At 44.1% G+C, this 15626-nt stretch overlaps 1 protein-coding gene across 1 annotated transcript in view; it reads left to right on the top strand.

The window, feature by feature from the left end:
• The first annotated feature begins 5955 nt into the window (after positions 1-5955).
• The window catches only part of HSD17B2 (hydroxysteroid 17-beta dehydrogenase 2), an 84238-nt gene continuing 74567 nt past the window's right edge, over positions 5956-15626 (top strand). Inside the window, exon 1 of the mRNA XM_065920436.1 lies at positions 5956-6223. Within this exon, the coding sequence (XP_065776508.1) occupies positions 5956-6223 (268 nt within the window). The remainder of the gene's footprint in view (positions 6224-15626) is intronic.

Genomic DNA, 15626 nt, shown 5'->3' on the forward strand with positions numbered 1-15626 from the left:
TGTGCAGCCAACACTTCTTAGTGCAAGTTCTGCTCCACCTCCTTGAGTGGGTGTATCTATGTAAATTAATTGGAAATTTTCTGCATGAGAGATTTGTCTTTTCTCCATTTATTTACTTAATCATTTATCTGTATCAGCATGGACTCATGGATATTTACTTACATTTATATTTTTGACACCAAAATGATTTTAAAATGACAAGAAAGCTGCAAAAATTGGAATTTTACTTGACAGCAAACACAATGGGAGTAAGCCACAGTACACTACTGTCAAAAGACCAAATGAGTCTTTGGACATATAACTAAAGATATCACTTCAGGGATAGGGGAGGTGATCATCTTGCTCTATTCTGTGTTGTTTGCACTGTACTAAAAATATTGTGACCTCTTCTGGGCCTGACCTTTCAGAGGAGAAGTAAGTACTTGAGTTCTATTATAGGAAAGGCCAGGCTGCTAAGGATTTTTGAAACCCTATACAATAAATTTAGATCTGATCTATTTGAAATTAATGATTTCAACATTTTCACCCCACCATAGTTCAGTGGCAGAAAGAAAAGACTCCATCCAGCACCACCTTGTTGTGTCTCTCCCCACTCCCAAATATGAACTAGAGAACGGATATATAATATTTGCACAATTACAGCTAAGCACTTAAAATGTTAGTTATCATCCCAAAGCTTGAAAAACACGGCAAACCTTGTGCTACTCCAAGACCACCCTGATGTCCGTGGGATGAGCCATTATGACAGAACCGTCGTCTCCGTATCTCGACATTTGGGTCATGGTGACATCCACACAAGATCGTTCTCTACTGGATGAATTATGTTGTCATCATGCTATTACATTCATTATAACAACATTTCTTCAGTTACTGCAACAACATGGTTTTTTAAATGTTTGAACTCTTAAAGTTAGGGCTGCTTCAGACACTAAGTACCAGATAGATTATGTTCTACTTTACATAAGGGGCAACCGAGAGAATTGAGGGCCACCCACTTGGGGAAAGTAAGACACCACAGGAGTCTTCAAACGTCTGAATGAAACAGGGACTACTAAGCTGGCTTGTGTGACACTCTGAAAATTCAGACTAGATACAATTCAGACTAGAGGAGAGCTTTCTAACACTCTGAACTATTCTCAACTGGTTCTCAACTGTTCTCAAAGGCTACAGAGGCTTTTGAGTGCCTCTGTATGGCACTCAGTATGAGAGGCATACTGGCAGTAGACAAGATGACCACTTGGTGGGGATGTTACAGAGAGAATCCATGTTTTACTTCTTCAAATTTCCCTTTTAAACTCAAGAGCCATCAATTCTAAGAAAATATACATTCCAGATTCTCAGAATATCCCCCCCTTCCCTGGGTTGAGAAATGGGATAAGATATCTTGTCTTCAGAGTGTTAGTCGCTCAGTTGTATCTGACTCTTTGTGACTGCATGGACTGTAGCCCACCAGATTCCTCTGTCCGTGGGATTTTCCAGGCAAGAATACTGGAGTGGGTTGCCATCTTCCCAACCCAGGGATTGAACCCAGGTTTTCTGCATTGCAGGCAGATTCTTTACCGTCTGGGCCAGAAGGTGCCTTCAAAAAGTGACCTCTGCTGGCAGAAGGAAGCAACACACTGGCTCATTGACACCATTAACAAGAATGACTTGATCCAATTGGCACCACCCCCTTGGAAAGCTAAGTGCAAGTTTGCCAGAAATGGGACATTGGTCAAGCAAAAATGGTCTCAAGGAAAGCTCTGGGATAGAGTAATGGGGACGAACAGGAGACCCAGTTCAGCTCAGTCAGATGGAAGAAGTCCTCATTCAGAGGTAGAGCAGCCCCTCAGATGGACTAGGGCCCTGGAGTCCTCAATCTGAACGAAGACATATCCAAAGATTAGGTGGGATTGAACTAGTTTTCAACCAGGAATTCTGCAGTCCCATGTCTGTTTTCCCAATGGTAAAACCCCTCCCTTTCCACCACCATCTACCCTCCTTCAGAGGAGAGGACTGAGACTCAGGAAGGGTGGGTAATTGCCCAATGCCTCACAGCTAGTAAGTTGGCAGAGTCACGGTTCAAACTCAGTCCTGTGAGTCTTTAAAGTTCACGTATTCTTTGAAATAATGCCATTTGCAGCAACATGGATGTTACTAGAGATTATCATACTAACTGAAGTAAATCAGAAGGAGAAAGACAGATATCATAGGATACTACTATATGTGAATCTAAAACACGACACAAATGAACCTATCTATGAAACAGGAAACAGACTTACAGACAAGAACAGACTTGTGACCAAGAGGGAGAGTGTTAGGGGACGGATGGAGTGGGAGGCTGGAGTTAATCAGTATAAGGGCTTCCCTGGTGGCTCAGACGGTAAAGAATCCGCTTGGAATGCAGGAGACCTGGGTTTGATCCCTGGTTCGGGAAGATCTCCCAAAGAAGGGAATGGCTACCCATGCCAGTATTCTTGCCTGGAGCATTCCATGGATATAGGAGCCTGGCGGGCTACAGTCCATGGGGTTGCGAAGAGTCGGACACAACTGACCAACTCACATTTTCACTTTCACTTTCTATTGTCTGGTAAACCACAAAGTCCTACTGTAGAGCTCAGAGAACTATATTCAATAACCTATGATAAGCTATAATGGAAAATAAAATCAAAATAAGAACGTGTACAGGACTTCCCTGGTGGTCCAGTGGTTAAGACTTCGCCTGCCAGTGCCGGGGACATGGGTTGGCTCCCTGGTCTAGGATGATCCAACCTGGCACATAGCAACTAAGTCTGCCTGCCGCAACTACTGAGCCGATGTACGTAGAGCCCATGCTCTGCGGCAAGAGAAGCTGCTGCAATGAGAAGCCTGTGCACCACAGTGAAGAGGAGCCTCCACTGGCCACAACTAGAGAAAGCCCTCGCCCAGCAATGAAGACCCAGCCCAGCCAAAATAATAACAATAATAATAAATAATTAAAAATAATATAAAAAGAATGTGTCTATATGTATAACTGGATCACTTTTCTGTGCAGCAGAAAGTAACACAACGTTGTACATCAAAACATTCAACAGAAATAAGAAAATAAAGCTCGTATTCTTAATATAGCGTACTCCCTTCCCCTACATCACAGCATCTTTTGCCTTTTCCTTGGGGGCCCCAGCATTGAGCAGCTGGGAAGCCACATGGGCTGCCACCAAGAGAAGATTCACTCCGTCTCTGGTGGTCGTGCCGTCAGAAAACCCACGTGGGGGTCAGGTCCCAGCCCCAGGTGCCAGAAAAAGAACAGACGGCCCCAGCCAAGAGTCGTAACTCTCCCGCATTCTCACCTAGAATCCATCTGACATCAGAGCTAGCTTGATTGAATCCTCCTGGCTGATGAGGCCACAAGGACCATGAGGTGCCAGCTCCAGGGATGGGTTTGTGGACAGTTGACAGGAGGAAATGGGGTGTGTGGAGTGAGGGCGATCTCAGGGCTCACCAAGCAGGATTTCAGATCCTTACCCCTCAGCTCCCTGACCTGAAGCCGACAACTTCTGAAGTCCTTGTGGCCGGGAGGGCAGACAAGAAGGGCCATTGCCCCAAGTGAGATCCCCATAATGGCTTTGTCGTCACCCCTCACGGTCCCACAGCACAATAAATCTCAGGCCCAGTCTCCCCTCATTTTCTTTTTAAGATTTTTTTGATGTGGACCATTTTTTTAGAAGTTTCTATTGAATTTGTTACAATAGTGCTTCTGTTTTATGTTTTGGTTGTTTTGGCCGCGAGGCACATGAGATCTTACCTCCCTGACCAAGGATTGTACCTGCATCCGCTGCATTGGAAGGTGATGGTCCAGAAGGTGATTAACCACAGGACCACCAGGGAAGTCCAAGAACTAGTCCTCCTTGGGTCTTGAGATAGCGCCAAGCCCAGGTGGCTCGGCCTCATCTCCCTTTACAGCTGAGCTGGCTGAGCCCAGTGGTTCATCTCAGGCTCATCTGAGACCAGAAGACAGCTTCCCCGACTCTGATCTGAAGCTCTACCTACCTTCTTCCCTGATGGACTGCTAGGTACACATCCTCCAAAGTCCTGCCTCCGCCCCATCATCCATCACTGGAGTCCTCTCCCCTGACCTCAGGCTTCCTTGGTGGCTCAGTGGTAGAGAATTCACTTGCCAATGCAGGAGATGTGGCTTCAATCCCTAGGTCGGGAAGATCCCCTGGAGGAGGAAATGGCAACCCATTCCAGTACTCTTGCCTGGAGAATCCCATGCACAGAGGAGCCTGGCTGGCTGCAGTCCATGGGATCACAAGAGTCAGACATGACTTAGCAACTAAACAGCAACACAATCCCACACCTCCTCCCCACCCTCAGTATGTGCTAACTTCAGCCAGGGTTTGTGAGAAATCTACATGCCGCTAGGCACTCTGTTTTCCTCCCCTGGTTCTTTCTCTCTTGTTGAAGAAATGCAAATTGCCAGCACTGATGAGGCTCCTTCTGGTGTGCCAGGCAGGATATGCTTAGCACTTTACCTTAGTGTTTTTATGGTTTTACAGCTGAGGCAATGAGGGTTTAGGGAAAAAGAATCACCCACCCAAGACAACCTAGCTATTAAAGCTGCAGAGCTGAGATTGGATTTGAATACAGCCAATCCGACCTCAGACTGAGGACTTTTCTTGTTTCTCCAGAGATGCCAACAGTCAGCTTTATCAGAATTCTGGGTCCCCCCTAGACAGGTGCCCAGAGCACACGAGGCTGTAAACCCAAGTGGGGTGGTGACCTCTTGGGGTTGTCAGCATTGTCAGTGTTCCCGAGTGCTGCTTTTTGAGAAAATTGAGTCATGGCTGTGGGTCTTGACCCACTATTCTTAAGTAGCTTATCCTCTTCCAGCCTCAATTTTCCACACTGTAAAATGTGCATAGTAACATCCACCTTGAACTATTTCATGCTTCAAATGAGGCTAAAATAGAGAAGAGTTAGTACATAATATACTAATTGTCTTTAATTTTTTTCCCCTAGGACAGTAGAGTGGTTAGAGCATAAAACTCTGAAATAAGACTGCTTGTTTCCACATCTGTGTGATCTTGGGTAAGTCGCTTAAGCTCTCTGTGCCTCAGTGTCCTCACCCGTAAAATTACTACAGTGATAGAAGTTACTTCATAGAGATACTGTGTTCAGAGATGCTGTGCATATTGACTGTTGAAAGCTACTGCCTGGAGCAGAGTTTGGCAGAAAATCGAGTCTCAGCTGAACATGGCTCCTGGCACAAATAGATATCTATCAACCATTAGTCATATTTTTATTATAGCGTTATCTCTCCCTGGCTTGTCTTTCCTCTGGTGAGACCAAAGCACTTCTCTTCTGCCAAGAATCTCTTCCTCTACTTCTGTATTCTCTTTCCATCCAACCCTTCAGCCTGGCTCCAGTGGGAGATGGCAGGAGTGTTGCAGATGCGGAGGAAATCAGTGATCTGTTTCCCTTCCAGAGTTGATCTTCCAGAGTGGTTGCCTGGATTTACATAGACACACACACACACACACACACCGCTGGGTCAGAAAAGAGGCCTGACCCACACACCACAGGCTCTGAAAGGAGAAGAAATCTCCTGCGAGCTAGAGGTTTCGTTATTCACAGTTCAGACAGTTTGAATTCTGTCAATTATTACCCAACTAGTTATCTCTCCAGAGGTGATTAAAAAAAAAAATGATGCGTGTGTTTGTTGTGGGTGAGTACACATCTGTGTCATATGTGCAGTGGGCGTGGGGGGGGAGAGTAATCAAATAGTCAGTGCTCTAGTATTTATATTAAGCTGCAGACTGATTTAAATTATCCACCAGGAACTATGTGGCTGTATGTGTATGCTTAAGTGAGCTGGGGCTGCTTTCTCCCCCTCCCTTCTTGCCTCCCCGTTCATATAACCCAGGCTGCCTCCAGACTGCCTTTGCCCACTTGCCTCACTGGCCGTGAGCACGGAAGGGTGCAGAGTCGCCGAGAATGGGCACTTTCTTCTCTGAGACAGGCTGGCTCTGCCTGACTGTCACCGCACTGCTGGGAGGAACAATTCTTTGCAAACTCAAGACGAGCCCAGGGCAGGTGGGGAGAAAGGTGGTCTGCCTGGCGGGCCTCTTGGGAGGAACTTACCTGATCAGCCTGTTCCTCTTCTGGGGCTTAGTCCTCTTCTCCCTGTTGTATCTCGTCATGTATACTTACTTTTCTGGTCAAGAGTTGTTACCCGTGGATCAAAAGGCGGTGCTGATCACAGGTAAGTGGACAGCCCTGCTCAGGGCCGGAACTGGCCCTTGCTTCGCCTTAGCAGGACTTTTTTTCAGATTAGGTTTAAAAAGAAAATTAGGTTAAAAAGAAAATATCTGGCATGGAGTAAATGCAAGCACATCCCCAGTGTCTTTCACTACAACGATTTGATCTGCTTTTTTAGAAGGTGCTCTTGATGAGGTTGGTGGTAAGAGGGACTTGGAAGGGAACATGTATCTAAGTCACGATTTTGTTAATTTCCTAGGGTATGTACAAATAAGCCAAGACGGTTCCTTTCATCGTAGCCAGGAAAATCCTATAGGTTTTTTTTTTTTTTTAAGCTAAAACCAAATTTTGTTCTGAGATTAATGTTTAGATGTGTTTTAGACTTGGCTTCTTATTCCTGAGATGCACAAAAAAGCTGTCAAATTGAGGTTATCCTTGTACTTTGCTTCGTTATTTAAATATCGAAGAGACTCACCCGGGCTGGAAAACTTTGCGGTTTTCCCCAACTGCTGTCAAGAACAGCTTGTCTCATCCGAACCTTTGTCTTCAGATCTGTCTTGGGACCGCTAATGTTTCTTAATTGGATCAATTTGGCAAGGTGTTCAGAAGGCGGCTGGCTGCCGGTTGGCCGAGGTGCTAGCTTTTTTTCCTTCTCTTGTGTTGCTTTTTCCCCCTGCTGCAAGTGTGAGGCCAAATTAAATTCCTGGGTATTGTAAAACTGGTTTGTTTGGTTGTGAAGTTTGAGCTTGGATAGGACTTTAATTAGGGTTATCCAGTGTTATCCTCACCCAGAAAGTCCAGCCATGGTGAGGATAGCAGCTGCAGAACCATTTGCTGGGAGGGAGGTCATTACCCCACTCTCCACCCCTAGGTTGTGACCCCCGGGAGTGCAGAGAAGGCAAACAGGCAGTGTGAATGGAATCAAATCAGGCGAATTCCCAAATCACCGAGAAAGGGACTAGAAACTGACTTGTCTATCTTGCTCTTGGCTTTTAACTCAATCATGGAATTCTCTCTTAAAATGAGACACAAGCAGGCACTTGTTGGAGTTCTGAAGTGCTGCAGAAAACAAGCTTCTGCAATGAGAAAAAAAATTACCAAAACAGTTCAAAGGTAGAAAATTCAGTTGATCCATGGGATGTTTATCTACGCTAATATCTGGTGTTACCTGGAATCACGCATCTGGAGGACTTGGCTGGGTTTTCCACTGTTTCACTCAAATGTTCTAGGGCTGGCTGGGTGAAAAGCTGTAAGAACAGTATGAATTTTTCTGTTCAGTCTGTAGTAGCAAGTCCCCACAGTCTTCAGAGAAAGTCCAGTTCCAATTTATTTTTTGTACTTTTCCACTTGCATGAAAGAGAGAACAATGAAGCATGTTAAAAAAAAAAATCATGATGCTTCTGTTGACACTAATGGCCATGATTTCCCGGAGGTCCAAATATTCCTGGGAAATGGATTTCTAGAAGCAGCGGGCTAATAGATAAGAATACTAAAGCTTAGGATAAACAGAGGCAAACTTCAAGGTAACCGAGAAAGCAGGAATTGTCTCTTGCTTGTTTATCTTGTCAGTGTTCTTTATCCTATACTTTTGAAGACAGAGGCATGCAGAAATGCACCAAATACACACCCAGCTCAGCTCACATCAGTCATTGAAATGTCCTGACTTGTGTTCAGTGGCATGGAAAATGACTGATTCAATTAGGCAACTCAAACCCAGTGACTAATCCCTCAATGAAATGCTTAGCAATTAGAAAATTTAGGCTTAAGAAAGGAAGGACTTACCTTAAGGCTGACTGAATTGTGCCTTTCAAGTCACTTTCATGAGGAATGCCATAGATTCCATATAATTCTAGAGAAACTCTCAAGACCTTTGTACTAAATAGGGAAATTTTAAATGAATTTAGTCAGTTAGACCCTTGTTGTTGTTCAGTCGCCCAGTCATGTCCAACTCTTAACAACTCCATGGATTGCAGCACACCAGGACTCCCTGTCCCTCACCATCTCCCAAAGTTTGCCCAAGTTCATGTCCATTGCATCAGTGATGCCATCCAGCCATCTCATCCTCAGATGCCCTTTTCTCCTTCTTTCCTCAATCTTTCCCAGCATCAGGAACTTTCCCAATGAGTCAGTTGTTTGCATCAGATGGCCAAAATACTGGAGTTTCATCTTCAGCATCAGTCCTTCCAGTGAGTATTTAGGGTTGATTTCCCTTAAGATTGATGGGTTTGATCTCCTTGCTGTCCAAAAGACTCTCAGGAGTCTTCTACAGAATGATCGTTCAAAGGTATCGATTCTCTGGCGCTCTGAATCTTTATGGTCCAGCTCTCACAACCATATGTGACCACTGGGAAGACCTTAGCCTTGACTATGTGAACCTTTGTCAGCAGAGTAATGTCTCTGCTTTTCAACATACTGTCTAGATTTGTCATAGCTTTCCTGCCAAGAAGTAAATGTCTTCTATTCCATGGCTGCAGTCACCATCCACAGTTATTTTAGATCCAAGAAGAGGAAATCTGTCACTACTTCCACCTTTTCCCCCTCAATGTGCCATGAAGTAATGGGGCTGGATGCCATGATGTTAGGATTTTTAATATTTAGTTTTAAGCTGGCTCTTTTACTCTCCTCCTTCACCCTTATCAAGAGGCTCTTTAGTTCCTCTTCAGTTCAGTTCAGTTCAGTAACTCAGTGGTCTCTGACTGTTTGCGACCCCATGGACTGCAGCACACCAGGCCTCCCTGTATATCACCAACTCTCTAGGTTTACTCAAACTCATGTCCATTGAGTCGGTGATGCCATCCAACCATCTCATCCTCTGTTGTCCCCTTCTCCTCCTGCCTTCAATCTTTCCCAGCATCAGGGTCTTTTCAAATGAGTCAGCTCTTCACATCAGGTGGCCAAAGTATTGGAGTTTCAGCTTCAACATAAGTCCTTCCAAAGAACATTCAGGACTGATCTCCTTTAGGCTGAACTGGTTGGATCTCCTTGCAGTTCAAGGGACTCTCAAGAGTCTTCTCCAACACCACGGTTCAAAACCATCAATTCTTTGGCGCTCAGCTTTCTTTATAGGCCAACTCTCACATCCATATGTGACTGCTAGAAAAACCATAGCCTTGACTAGACAAACCTCTGTTGGCAAAGTAATGCCTCTGCTTTGTAATATGCTGTCTAGGTTGGTCATAACTGTCCTTCCAAGGAGAAGAAGCATCTTTTAATTTCACGGCTGCAGTCACCATCTGCAGTGATTTTGGAGCCCCCCAAAAGAAAGTCAGCCACTGTGTCTGGTGTTTCTCCATCTATTTGCCATGAAGTGATGGGATGGGATGTCATGATCTTAGTTTTCTGAACGTTGAGCTTTAAGCCAATTTTTTCACTCTCCTCTTTCACTTTCATCAAGAGGCTCTTTAATTCTTCTTCGCTTTCTGCCATAAGGGTGGTGTCATCTATATATCTGAGGTTATCGATATTTCTCCCAGCAATCTTGATTCCAGCTTGTGCTTCATCCAGCCCAGAGTTTCTCTTGATGTACTCTGCATATAAGTTAAATAAGCAGGGTGACAATATACAGCCTTGACATACTCCTTTCCTGATTTGGAACCAGTCTGTTTTTCCATGTCCAGTTCTAACTGTTGCTTCTTGACCTGCATACAGATTTCTCAGGAGGCAGGTCAGGTGGTCTGATATTCCTATCGCTTGAAGAATTTTCCACATTTTATTATGATCCACACAGTCAAAGGCTTTGGTATAGTCAATAAAGCAGAAATAGATGTTTTTCTGGAACTCTCTTGCTTTTTCAATGACCCAGCAAATGTTGGCAATTTGATCTCTGGTTCCTCTGCCTTTTCTAAATCCAGCTTGTACATCTGGACATTCATGGTTCACATATCGTTGAAACCTGGCTTAGAGAATTTTGAGCATTACTTTGCTAGTGTGTGAGATGAGTGCAACTGTGTGGTAGTTTGAGCATTCTTTGGCATTGCCTTTCCTTGGGATTGGAATGAAAACTGACCTTTTCCAGTCCTATGGCCACTGCTGAGTTTTCCAAATTTGCTGACATATTGAGCCCAACACTTTCACAGCATCATCTTTTAGGATTTGAAATAGCTCAACTGGAATTCCATCACCTCCACTAGCTTTGTTCATAGTGATGCTTCCTAAGGCCCACTTGACTTCGCATTCCAGGATGTCTGGCTCTAGGTGAGGGATCACACCATCATGATTATCTGGGTCATGAAGATCTTTTCTGTATAGTTCTTCTGTGTATTCTTGCCACCTCTTCTTAATATCTTCTGCTTCTGTTAGTTCCCTACCATTTCTGTCCTTTATTGTGCCCATCTTTGCATGAAATGTCCCCTTGGTATCTCTAATTTTCTTGAAAAGATCTCTAGTCTTTCCCATTCTATTATTTTCCTCTATTTCTTTGCACTGATCACTGAGGAAGGCTTTCTTATCTCTCCTTGCTATTCTTTGGAACTCTGCATTCAAATGGGTATATCTTTCCTTTTCTCCTTTGCTTTTCGCTTCTCTTCTTTTCACAGCCATTTGTAAGACCTCCTCAGACAGGCATTTTGCTTTTTTGCATTTCTTTTTTGGGGGATAGTCTTGATTCCTGTCTCCTGTACAATGTCACGAACCTCTGTCCATAGTTCATCAGGCACTCTGTCTATCAGATCTAGTCCCTTAAATCTATTTGTCACTTCCACTGTATAATCTTTAGGGATTTGATTTAGGTCATACCTGAATGGTCTAGTGGTTTTCCCTACTTTCTTCCATTTAAATCTGAATTTGGCAATAAGGAGTTCATGATCTGAGCCACACTCAGCTCCCAGTCTTGTTTTTGCTGACTGTATAGAGCTTCTCCATCTTTGGCTGAAGAGAATATAATCAATCTGATTTTGGTGTTGACCATCTGGTGATGTCCATGTGTAGAGTCTTCTCTTGTGTTGTTGGAAGAGGGTGTTTGCTATGACTAGTGCATTCTCTTGGCAGAACTCTATTAGCCTTGCCCTGCTTCATTCTGTACTCCAAGGCCAAATTTGCCTGTTACTCCAAGTGTTTCTTGACTTCCTACTTTTGCATTCCGGTCCCCTATAATGAAAAGGACATCTTTTTTGGGTGTTTTTTCTAGAAGGTCTTGTAGGTGTTCACAGAACTGTTCAACTTCAGCTTCTTCAGCATTACTGGTTGGGATATAGACTTGGATTACCGTGATATTGAATGGTTTGCCTTGGAGATGAGCAGAGATCATTCTGTCGTTTTTGAGATTGCACCCAAGTACTGCATTTCAAACTCTTTTGTTGACTATGAGAGTTACTCCATTTCTTCTAAGGGATTCCTGCCCACAGTAGTGGATATAATGGTCATTTGAGTTAAATTCACCCATTCCAGTCCATTTTAGTTCGCTGATTCCTAAAATGTTGACGTTCACTCTTATCATCTCCTGTTTGATCACTTGCAATTTGCCTTGATTCATGGACCTAACATTCCAGGTTCCTAAGCAATATTGCTCTTTACAGCATTGGACCTTGCTTCCATCATCAGTCACATGCACAACTGGGTGTTGTTTTTGTTTTGGCTCCATCCCTTCATTCTTTCTGGAGTTATTTCTCCACTGATCTCCAGTAGCATATTGGGCACCTACCAACCTGGGGAGTTAATCTTTCAGTGTCCTATCTTTTTGCCTTTTCATAGTCTTCATGGGGTTCTCAAGGCAAGAATACTGAAGTGGTTTCCCATTCCCTTCTCCAGTGGGTCACATTTTGTCAGAACTCTCCACCATGACCCGTCCATCTTGGGTGGCCTTACAAGCCATGGCTCATAGTTTCATTGAGTTAGACAAGGCTGTGGTCCATGTGATCAGATTGGTTAGTTTTCTGTGATGGTGTTTTTCAGTCTGTCTGCCCTCTGATGGAGAAGGATAAAAGGCTTATGGAAGCTTCCTGATGGGATAGACTGACTGAGGGCATACTGGGTCTTGATCTGATGGGCAGGGCCATGCCCAGTAAATCTTTAATCCAATTTTCTGTTGATGGGTGGAGCTGTGTCCCCTCCCTGCCATTTACCTGGGGCCAAACTATGGTGGAGGTAATGAAGATAAGGATGACCTCCCTCAAAAGGTCCCATGCATGCACTGCCACACTCAGTGCCCCCAACCCTGCAGCCGGCCACCGCCAACCCACGCCTCCGCTGGAGACTCCTGGACACCCACAGGCAAGTCTCCTGTGGGGTCACTGTTCCTTTCTCCTGGGTCCTGGTGCACAAAGTTCTGTTGTGCCCTCCAAGAGTCACAGTTCTGTGTGTAAGTTCTGGCAGTTCTATAGTGGGGTTAATGACGACCTCTTCCAAGAGGAGTTATGCCATACCCACACCCAGAGCCCCTGTCCCTGCTGCAGACCACTGCTGACCGCTACCTCCACAGGAGATGCTCAAACACAGCTCTGTCTCAGTCTCTGTGGGGTCCCTGGGTCCTGTGGCCAAGGTTTGTTTGAGTCCTCTGAGTGTCCCTGGCGGGAATGGAGTTTGATTCTAAATGCAAATTCGCCCCTCCTACCATCTTGCTGGGGCTTCTCCTTTGCCCTTGGATGTGGGGTATCTCCTCACAGCCGCTCCAGCACCTACCATCTTACTGGGGTTTCTCTGACCTTGGACGTGGGGTATCTCCACACGGCTGCTCCAGCACAGCATGGCTGCCACTTGCATTTAGGACTTCTAAATGCACTTTCTGCCATTAGAGTGGTATCATCCTCATAAATGAAGTTGTTGATGTTTGTCCCACCGATGTTGATTCCAGCTTGTAACTCAGCTAGCCCGGCATTTCTCCTGATGTGCTCAGCGTATAGATTAAACAAACAGGGTGACAGCAGACAGCCCTGTCACATTCCTTTCTCAGTCTTGAACCAATCAGTTGTTCCATACGAGGTTCTAACTGTCGCTTCTTGGCCCACATACATGTTTCCCAGGAGACAGGTAAGATGGTCTGGTATTCCCATCTCTATAAGAGTTCTCCACAGTGTATTATCATCCACAAAGTTGAAGTCTTTGGCATAGTCAGTGAAACAGAGGTAGATGTTTTTCTGAAATTCCCTAGCTTTCTCTATGATCCAGCAAATGTTGGCAATTTGACCTCTGGTTCCTTTTCTTTTTCTAAACCCAGCTTGGATATCTCGAAGTTCTTGGTTCGAATAATGCTGAAGCCTAGTATGCAAGAATTTAAGCATGACCTTATTTCATGGGAGATGAATGCAATTGTCTGATGGTTAGAACATTGTTTAAGTACTACCCTTCTTGGGAATTGGGATGAGAATTGACCTTTTCCAGTACTATGGCCACTGCTGGGTCTTCCAGACATATTGACTGCAACACCTTGATGGCATCATCCTTTAGGGTTTTGAATAGTTTCACTGGAATTCTGTCACATCCACTAGCTTTATTAACAGCAGTGCTTCCTAAGGTCTGCTTGACTTCACTCTCCAGAATATCTGGCTGTGGGTGACTGCACTATCATAGTAAACCAGTTCATAAGTCATTAAAGAATAAGTCATCATGACTTGGAACAGCTTTTGCTTCAGGTTGGCTTATATTGTAAATCAGTACACATTTTAGGGTTGGGGTGTACATAGAGAAATGTGGCAGTATACCTCAAAACCATAAATGTTATTCTTTTACATGATAATTCAAGATTTGGACACATCTCTTAAAGAAATAATCTGAAATGTGAGAAAAAGGGTAGATGCAAACCAAACTGGTACATTTACAAATGTAATGATATTTAAAATTTAAATATTTAAATGATATTTAAAATTGTGAAATATCAAAAGCAATCGAAATGGTGACAACATTGTAAAATTAGAAAGAAAGCAACAAATGTCATTAAAATGAAGAAAAAACAAAATGGTGACAAATGATGGTATAATCTCTGGATGTAAAATGAGAATTTGAAAAATTCATATAAAATGACATGACAACTTTGCTAGAACATGGAAACTGAACTAAGGGAAAGCACCCAGGGGATCTTGGTGTTTGGCTAAGACTATATCCGTGTCACATGAACGTGAAAAGCACTAGAAGGAAATAGTCTGTGAATGGTTGGATCAGAGTACTTAAGATTTGTTTTTCCCTCAGAACTTGTCTAATGTAGTTATACTACCTATATAACTGTGTACTTTAAAAATATTCATAATCTAAAAGTTGAGAATTATGTTTTACTTGGTGGAAATTTTTAGGGCCTTAAGCCAAGCCTCTCAAGCTGTTACTTGAGACAGCATCTCAAGAAGCCCTGAGAAAATCGCTTGGAGGAGGCGAGGAGAGGAGACCGGTTACACAAAACTTTTGAAACAAAGGGCAGGTAGTCTGAACATCAGAAGGTTGTTGTTAATTAAAGAAGATCAAATATCCCAAGTTAAGGAATTTGGGGCTTTTCTCTGAATGGGAAGATTCAGGCTCACTAAAATCATTCCTTTCTTACACGCCTTGGCTACCTGGGGCCAGCTCCTGTGTTTTCACATCCTGAGCTTCCTTTCCTCAGGGTTCAGCTGCAGGGAGTGGCTGAAGTCTGATGGCTGCTAGGTGGGAGGTATTCTTTTCCTTCCTGAGTGCCCTTAGGGTTCACCACTTCACTTTGGAGGGTTGGAATCCCTGATGACTGTGATATTCTTATTTATGGATATAGCAGGAAATATTGCATTTCTCATAACAAAACCATTTAACAAAGAGATCATATTAAAAGGATAAAGTCCACTGTAGTGTCTACTTAATTATGGACCCAGGTGTAGGACAATTACAAGTTCAAAAAACCTTTTTCCTTGAGTCCCCTATTTCACTTTGCTAAGATAAAGGGCTTTTGTCTCCAAGACATATAATTATAGCACATAGGCCATTCAAACCCATGTTTGTCTTCAAGGCCCCGAAGGCGTATGGCAGTCAGTCAATTTTTTAAACGGCTGTGAGATTAGTGAAGAGCCCAGCCACCCTGCAACAGCATGTCAAGCACCGAGGAGGCAAAAGAGGGTTGAGGTCTGACAAGCTTGGGTTGGAACCTTGCATGCACCTTGCCTCAGGGTAGGTTCTCTAGGGGCAGGGATTTAGGTGAGGACTTGTGTGAAAGGAATTTATTGGAAAGGTTTATAGGTTAAGGGTGAAAGGTCCTGGAGTAGGGAAGATGAACAGGGAAGGGGAGGAGGCCAAGCCCCAATTCAGCAACAAGGGAGGTGCCTTTGGCTCCTGTATTAGCTCAATAGCCTGGGGAAGATCAGGAGGCCCGGGTGTCACAGGGAGAGCTGTCCTCATTGCGGGCCAGGGGATACCCTCATCCTGTCAATAATTAGTTAAGGGCTGTCATCCCCACCCCTTTTGGCAAGAGGAGAGGCTTAAACTCCAGCTGGCTCTCCCTGCTGTGTGTGTACTTAGTGGCT

The sequence above is a fragment of the Muntiacus reevesi genome, chromosome 2 (assembly GCF_963930625.1).
Source record: "Muntiacus reevesi chromosome 2, mMunRee1.1, whole genome shotgun sequence".
NCBI classification, from domain to species: domain Eukaryota; kingdom Metazoa; phylum Chordata; class Mammalia; order Artiodactyla; family Cervidae; genus Muntiacus; species Muntiacus reevesi.